At 44.1% G+C, this 8,302-nt stretch overlaps 1 protein-coding gene across 1 annotated transcript in view; it reads left to right on the forward strand.

Moving 5' to 3' along the window:
* The window catches only part of slc6a22.1 (solute carrier family 6 member 22, tandem duplicate 1), a 9,617-nt gene extending 2,406 nt beyond the window's left edge, over positions 1-7,211 (forward strand). Inside the window, exons 3-15 of the mRNA XM_080545459.1 lie at positions 217-351; positions 1,901-2,041; positions 2,226-2,313; positions 2,587-2,719; positions 2,820-2,954; positions 3,168-3,271; positions 3,456-3,580; positions 3,908-4,020; positions 4,405-4,542; positions 4,831-4,933; positions 5,069-5,169; positions 5,892-6,062; positions 6,221-7,211. Of these exons, the coding sequence (XP_080401585.1) occupies positions 217-351; positions 1,901-2,041; positions 2,226-2,313; positions 2,587-2,719; positions 2,820-2,954; positions 3,168-3,271; positions 3,456-3,580; positions 3,908-4,020; positions 4,405-4,542; positions 4,831-4,933; positions 5,069-5,169; positions 5,892-6,062; positions 6,221-6,358 (1,625 nt within the window). The 3' untranslated portion in view covers positions 6,359-7,211. The remainder of the gene's footprint in view (positions 1-216; positions 352-1,900; positions 2,042-2,225; positions 2,314-2,586; positions 2,720-2,819; positions 2,955-3,167; positions 3,272-3,455; positions 3,581-3,907; positions 4,021-4,404; positions 4,543-4,830; positions 4,934-5,068; positions 5,170-5,891; positions 6,063-6,220) is intronic.
* Positions 7,212-8,302: the final 1,091 nt, after the last annotated feature.

Genomic DNA, 8,302 nt, shown 5'->3' on the forward strand with positions numbered 1-8,302 from the left:
TTACAAACTAGAAGTGAGTTACTCACTAGAAGTGAGTGGTAATTAAACGCTCAAATGTAATGCTAGTTGCTTCAGTCAGTCTAGATTAAGTGTGTCCACCACAGGACTAAAGACGTATGTTGCATTATGTTGTAATTGAGATGACATTATGTTGTAATTGAGATGACGTGTGTATGTACATATGACGTATGAGGAGTAACTTGTCTTGTTCCTAAGGGGTGTTCTTCATCCCTTATATTCTCTTCCTCTTCACGTGTGGCATCCCCCTCTTCCTCCTGGAGACGTCGCTGGGCCAGTACACCACGCAGGGCAGCATCACCTGCTGGAGGAAGATCTGTCCCCTGTTCGAAGGTTATATCACACCAATCAATCAATCAATCAATCATGCTCTCGTCCAGACTTGTGAAGTCAAAGGTGTTAAACGTAGTCCTCTATCTGTGCTCAGCAAGACCCAGGGAGAGATGTTCATCATCATGAACAGGAGAGGTTTCTGTAGCGGGTTCATGCTGAGGTGAATATCAGGCAGTATCGTCTATGAGCTGTTGGGCAAGTTGTTTAGTACCTCTTAAGTTGGGGTGCAAGCCATCCGATTTGTCGAGTTCATGTCTGGCCCAAAAACAGTTATTTTGAAGCTAATGAAGCTAAGCTCAGTTGCAGTGTGAACGTGTTTAAGCCTTTCATGAAGGCGGTAGAGCTCAGGGCTTTTTGAAGGGTTTGGGATGGGGCCAGGGAAGGTTTGGAATGTGGCCAGGGAAGGGTTGCCCAGGCTCTCAGTAGGATGAGCAAGAGACTCCAGTTGATCAGAGTTTGACTGATTGTGTCGACTGAAGAAAACTTTAGTTTCTGCCTTGAGCCACGAAACAAGCAGCATTTATTGTGTTTCTCGCATTTCTGGCCCAAATTTGATTGAATGAATGAATGAATGGTCTTTATTAGTCATTGCTACAGTACAGGTACAAAACAACGAAATTTAGGAGGGGTGGCTCCCCTGGTGTTAGGAAAGGAAAAAAAAAACACTTTTAAAAAAATCACAAGAAGGGAAGGAGCTGGTTTACATAAATAAAGGCTATGTACACTATCCACTGTACTATACTGTACAGATAGACTGTGATTGAACTGTGATTGAACTGCTTCTGAACCGGTAGACACTTCATATTATATACTTGTCAAACAAATAAAACATTATATTAATAAAAAGACAAAACAATACACGAAAGATTCACACATGTTCCACTTGAGAGGCACCGTTCCTCATTAAACAGGGCTGCTGACATTGACAGTGACCAGAGGGACCAGAGCCATGTTGTCCTCCTGCCCCTTCAGTCGTCACTGCTGGAGAGTAGAATGAGCCTGGATATCTGACAGGGGTGCAAACTTGTCACCTTTCTGCTAAATTAGCCGTTTTTACCTCAAAATAGGTCATCCGTGTGAATCGTGTCGATCTGCAAGTCTCATCCAAGTCACATGATGCGCGAGCTAACTAATCTTCCTGTCTGCTAAACTCCACTGCTGTTGAAATCACTTTTAGCTTCAGGCAGCTAGGTACAATTCCAGACAGCGTGGAGAAACACAGTCACAGTAAACTGTTTTCGAAGTAATTATGCGGGTGTTAAGGTCAGGGCTGCCGCGACTTCCACACGGATCATTGTTAGACCACCGTTAGTGCTAGCGATATCCATTTAGCACCGTTAGTGCTAGCGCTAAAAATGTGTCACCTTTTTGGGCCATTACCAGTTTGCACCCCTGATCTGAGGCCACTTGGTTTTTGCCAGTTTCTCAGAAGATGTAAACACACTCCCATTCAGAATGAACCACTTCTATTCACATGTTACCTGATCTCTGTGCTGAACTCTAATATCACACGACAATCAACCCAGTTATGTGTCTTTCCTCTCTCCAGGGCTGGGTTATGGAAGTCAGGTGGTGGTTCTGTACTCCAGCATCTATTACATCATCATCCTGGCCTGGGCCTTCTTCTACCTCTTCTCCTCGTTCAGCTCCGAGCTCCCCTGGGCGAGCTGCAGAAACAGTTGGAACACAGGTACATGTAAATGTGATAACTTTCCCAGAACTAGAATTTGCATATCTTAGACCAGAAAGTATTGGAACTGTGACCCTGAAGTTGGCATAAGTCCAGGAAACTGATCCTGTACTGTAGTAAGACACAACGTTTATTCATTCTAATGTGAGACACAACGTTTGTTAATCCCTTTCCTCCTAAACAGTAACCTGCGTGGAGTACGGCAGGAGAGCCGACTGTCTGAACTGGACTGTGCCAGTAAACGCAACGTCACCAGTGAGGGAGTTCTGGGAGTGAGTCAACTACATTCATTAATTTATGAATGAATGAATGAATGAATGGTCTTTATTGTCATTAATACAGTACAGGTACCATACAACGAAATTTAGGAGGGGTGGCTCCCCTGGTGCTTGGAAAAAAGACTAAAAACAAGAGGGCCAAGGGTAAAATAAAAGAGGGGAAAGAGCTGGTTTACATAAATAAAGGCTATGTACACTCAAGGCTATTATCTACTCAACTCAAGTGAAAATTTGTTTAGGAACATTTTTAAATATCTTTGTTTGCAGGAGAAGAGTTTTGAATCTCACGGGGGACGTCTACAAGCTTGGGAGTATTCGCTGGGAGCTAGCTCTGTGTCTTCTGCTGTCTTGGACCATTTGTTACTTTTGTGTGTGGAAAGGAGTGAAGTCCACAGGCAAGGTGAGGCAGGGTCTCCTCACTTCTACTCCTGATACCACAGATACCGTAGAGCTGTCAGGATCTCCCAGAGACTGATGATGTAACGCTGCTCCTCTCCCAGGTGGTCTACTTCACTGCCACCTTCCCCTATCTGATGCTGGTGGTGCTGCTGGTGCGAGGGTGCACCCTGCCAGGCGCCATAGACGGCATCAAGTTCTACCTCTACCCAGACCCCGCCCGCCTGGCCGACCCCCAGGTAAGGTTACTGTTCCTTGATAACATAAAGATAGGGGAGGGAACAGAAAGAAAGTCTGGATGATCTCAAACCGTAAGGACGACATGCACATATAGCAGTGCCCTGTGATACCTTGTTCAACGTCCAAGGCTCAAGGTTCAATGTTCACGGTCTCTTTATTGCTGTTATATATCGTAACGGCTCTCTGATATAACCACGGTATCTCACCCATAGGTGTGGATGGATGCTGGAACGCAAATCTTCTATTCCTACGCGATTTGCATCGGATGTCTGACCGCTCTGGGCAGCTACAACAAGTACAACAACAACTGTTACAAGTCAGTGAAGCATCATCATCATTATCAGACACGTTTATACATTTATATATAATCCTCTCTTTGCAGAGGTAACAGGAATACACGTAATTACTACATAAGGGGAATACACATTATTTAACAAAAATGATGTTGTGTTTGGTAACAGATACTGTATATACAGTATGTAATTCATTCTCTTTTTTAGGGACTGTGTGTACCTGTGCCTCCTCAACAGTGGGACCAGCTTCGTGGCTGGCTTTGCTATCTTCTCCGTGCTGGGCTTCATGGCCTACGAGCAGGGGACGGACATCTCCAAGGTGGCTGAGTCAGGTTAGGATTGTGTTGGAGATATGAGGACATGTTGAGATATGAATGGCAATGAATGAACGACAGTCAGTTAGTTTATGGTGATTGATTGATAAACTAATGAATGCGTGATCATATACTGGAACGTATCTCAAGATATTTTAGTCTGCAGTAAGGGCCCTTACTCGGTGGCTATCGAAATGCACGTTAGTTAGTTACAGAGCTTAATGTGAACTTAAGACCTGCATAAAAAGCTCTAGTTGAACATAAAGAACATGGTACATTCCCTCTGCCCTGGGTGTGTTGTGGTATTATAGGCATTATGGGTTTATAGAACGAGTGTTTCTACAGGTCCAGGTCTGGCGTTCATCGCTTACCCCCGGGCGGTCGCCATGATGCCCGTCCCCCAGCTCTGGGCCATCTTCTTCTTCATCATGATCATCCTACTGGGGCTGGACAGTGAGGTAGGTCAATCCCCTTCTTCTTCTTCAAGATGAGAAAATAAATGGTAAATGGACTGCACTTATAGTATATAGCTCCTTTTTTGCTGCTCCAAAGCGCTTTACAACGGCCTCTCATTCACCCATTCACACACACATTCACACACCAATGGCGGCAAGCTGCCATGCAAGGCGCCGGCCCGCTCACTGGGAGCGATTTTGGGGTTCAGTGTCTTGCCCAAGGACACTTCGACATGTGGCCAGCCGGGAATCATCGAACAGCCGATCTGCCGACCTTGTGATCATTAGACGGCGACTCTACCTCCTGAGACACAGCCGCCCCTGTAATAAAAATAAAAGTCACTCCTGTTTACAAATATCTCTGAACAGTCAACATCTCTGCTTCAGTTTGTAGGTCTGGAGGCCCTGATGACGGCGGTGTCAGACATGTATCCTTCCTTCTTCCACGTCGGCCATCGGCGTAAACTCCTCCTCCTGGCGGTCAGCGTGGTGAGCTTCCTGATCGGCCTGGTGATGGTCACAGAGGTGAGAGGTCATACAGGCTGTCATCAGAATATCAATGATGTCACTGGTAAACATATGAACCACTCAGTAGAGTGGTGCATTAGATCGCTGAAAGCATGTGTTGTTTTCAACAAGTGCTCAACAAGAATATAGACTGAACACTTGTGTAATGTGAATACATACTGGCCCTGTGGTTACATGTATATTAATGTATATTAATATGTATATTAATGTGCCTTCTTACCCTGGCTTGATATGTTTTTCTCTCTGTTTCTGTCTACTCTCTCCCTCCATCATCACTATGTTTAGGGCGGCCTGTACATCTTCCAGTTGTTTGATTACTATGCGTGCAGTGGCATGACCCTCCTCCTCTTCGCTATCCTGCAGTCTGTGTGTATTGGATGGGTGTATGGTAAGTTGGCAGCTTGTTATGTCAGTAACTGTGCAGTGGAAAAGAACAGTCGTCTCTGCTACAAAACAACTACTGCTGACAGCCTATTAGTGACTGTTATGAATTCCTTCCCCCCATGTTGTGTCTTCTCCATAGGCGCAGACCGTTTCTATGATAACGTAGAGGACATGATCGGTTATCGGCCAAATCCCCTGATTAAGTACTGCCTGAAATATGTTACTCCAGTTGTTTGCACAGTGAGTATTGTGGTTTTTACAGCCCACTTTCAAATCAAATCAATCAAATGAATGAAAGAGTGATTTTTTTACAATCTAATTGCAACATATTGCAACAAGGGAACAATCTCCAGCATCACAGTAGAGACATGTTCCTCCTCCAATAGGAAGGACAGCTTATACACCCTAGAACTACATCACAACCTTCATGACCTGTCCATGATGCACTCCATATTTGTTTTTTTATATATTTCGATCAACAAATTAAGAAAGAACATACAAAATACAGCAGGCATGCATCCCACATCATAACCCTTCACCTAACCAGTCTGCCAGCAGACTCACTGTTATTAGAGATATTCTGTTATTAGGGATATTCTGTTTTTAGAGATATTCTGTTATTAGGGATATTCTGTTGTTAGGGATATTCTGTTGTTAGGGATATTCTGTTATTAGGGATATTCTGTTATTAGGGATATTCTGTTATTAGGGATATTCTGGCCCTGAACATCAGATGACGAGATTCACCAATACATAAAAGTATCCATGAAGATAGAAATTATTCGGTGCTATGATTCAGTCATACAGTCATGTAATATACTCACACTATACACATATACACATAACGGTTCTACAAGTTTAAACATAAACTTCAGTCATCTAAAAAAAAAAACACCACTGCCAAAATACGTTGTGTTATTGTAGTGTATTTCTATTCACACCCTCCATGTATCTTATTTCAGGCAACATTTGTCTTCTCCTTGGTCAAATATGCCCCTCTGAAGTTCAACAACACATTTGAGTATCCCTGGTGGGGCAAGGCCCTGGGCTGGTGGTTCACTCTCTCCTCTACGCTCATGGTTCCTCTCTGGATGCTGTACATTGTAAGCGTCACTCCTGGTACCCTGAGACAGGTAATGCATGGTACTTACTACAAATTGTAAACGACTATTACTGTGTTTGTTAAAAGGTAGCAGAGTCGGTGAGCAGCAAGTAGCCCTTGTGTCTTATAGCCGTCTCTCTTCTCTTTAGATCCTCATTGACTTTCCTCTCTCTCTCTCTCCTCCCTCAGAGGATCGTCTTCCTGTGCACCCCAGCAGATGACCTCCCTATGATTAAAGCACAGAAGAAGAAAGCCCTTATGGCCATGCAGACAGAGCAGGACAGACTCTTTGGGGACATGGCCTCCCATCATGAGAGGACCGTGTGACAGTGTCAGAGACACCAGCCTCCTATAGACATCCTCTCACACGTCACCTGAAGCTTGGGGACGGGCCTTCTGGACAATCAGTCACCCATAGGTCTTAAAAACTCACCTGTTGGTCCTAAACACCCCAAAACCTTCAGGTGTGTAGCAGCTACCCACCTGGTTTGAGTGGGAAAGGACATTCACCTTGGTCCTCTCTACTGAGAACATTCACCTTGGTCCTCTCTACTGAGAACATTCACCGTGGTCCTCTCTATGTGTCTTGTTGGGCTGTTGTTCCAGAATCCTTCAAGCAGTGTTTTTATTTTTCCCCCCCAAAAAAACACTTTTACTCGTAGGACGTCTTGAAGCAGAAAGGGTAATTCTGTATGGACCAGTGAGGTCACTAAAAGTCAATCTGTTTTGTGTACGAACACTGTACTGTAATAACCTTCATGTGAGAGTGAGTTACGTTAAAGACTGATCTCAAGTTGTGCTTTAACCGTGAGGACACAAGTTCTGGAATTCTCCGAGACATGGATGAACGGATCAAACACCTTGTCACACGTGTAATGGAAACAGAGGCGTGCCGTCTCTGCTCTCGGTCACGGATGGTTAAGGGAGTCCAACCATGCACATGATAGAACACTTTTTTACTTTTTAAGTAAGGTAATCTTTGACTCTGGTATCTGAATTCTGAATTGATCATAAGACACTCTTTTTACCGCAGATGTTGTTACTGATTTGTGAGGTTGAAAAAGAACCAAGGTGAAAGAAAGGGATTGTTTTGTATCTGTACTACTGTATCTACTGTATGCATTATTAACTGAATCAATAGTTCTAGTAACTGAGATGTAAAGTGTTGAATATGTTAATACATTCATTTAACATGTCTTTATGCTTCATATTTCCATTTTACCCTAACTTTCAAAATGTTGTAAATCCAAAGTGTAATATACAGAGGTCTTTCTGTACAGGCATTTTTTAGACCTCACATCCACCTGGGAGCTAACATAACTATACAATCTCTGTTTCAGAGACTCACAAGAGATTTTACAGCAAAAGCTAGAGAATCTGTGTGACGGTCTGACTCAGGATGAAACAGTTCTGTTTGACGGTCTGACTCAGGATGAAACAGTTCTGTTTGACGGTCTGACTCAGGAGGAAACAGTTCTGTTTGACGGTCTGACTCAGGATGAAACAGTTCTGTTTGACGGTCTGACTCAGGAGGAAACAGTTCTGTTTGACGGTCTGACTCAGGAGGAAACAGTTCTGTTTGACGGTCTGACTCAGGAGGAAACAGTTCTGTTTGACGGTCTGACTCAGGATGAAACAGTTCTGTTTGACGGTCTGACTCAGGAGGAAACAGTTCTGTTTGACGGTCTGACTCAGGATGAAACAGTTCTGTTTGACGGTCTGACTCAGGAGGAAACAGTTCTGTTTGACGGTCTGACTCAGGATGAAACAGTTCTGTTTGACGGTCTGACTCAGGATGAAACAGTTCTGTTTGACGGTCTGACTCAGGATGAAACAGTTCTGTTTGACGGTCTGACTCAGGAGGAAACAGTTCTGTTTGACGGTCTGACTCAGGATGAAACAGTTCTGTTTGACGGTCTGACTCAGGATGAAACAGTTCTGTTTGACGGTCTGACTCAGGATGAAACAGTTCTGTTTGACGGTCTGACTCAGGATGAAACAGTTCTGTTTGACGGTCTGACTCAGGAGGAAACAGTTCTGTTTGACGGTCTGACTCAGGAGGAAACAGTTCTGTTTGACGGTCTGACTCAGGAGGAAACAGTTCTGTTTGACGGTCTGACTCAGGATGAAACAGTTCTGTTTGACGGTCTGACTCAGGAGGAAACAGTTCTGTTTGACGGTCTGACTCAGGATGAAACAGTTCTGTTTGACGGTCTGACTCAGGAGGAAACAGTTCTGTTTGACGGTCTGACTCAGGAGGAAACAGTTCTG

Source organism: Nansenia antarctica (genome assembly GCF_963989245.1).
Source record: "Nansenia antarctica genome assembly, chromosome: 15".
NCBI lineage: Eukaryota > Metazoa > Chordata > Actinopteri > Argentiniformes > Microstomatidae > Nansenia > Nansenia antarctica.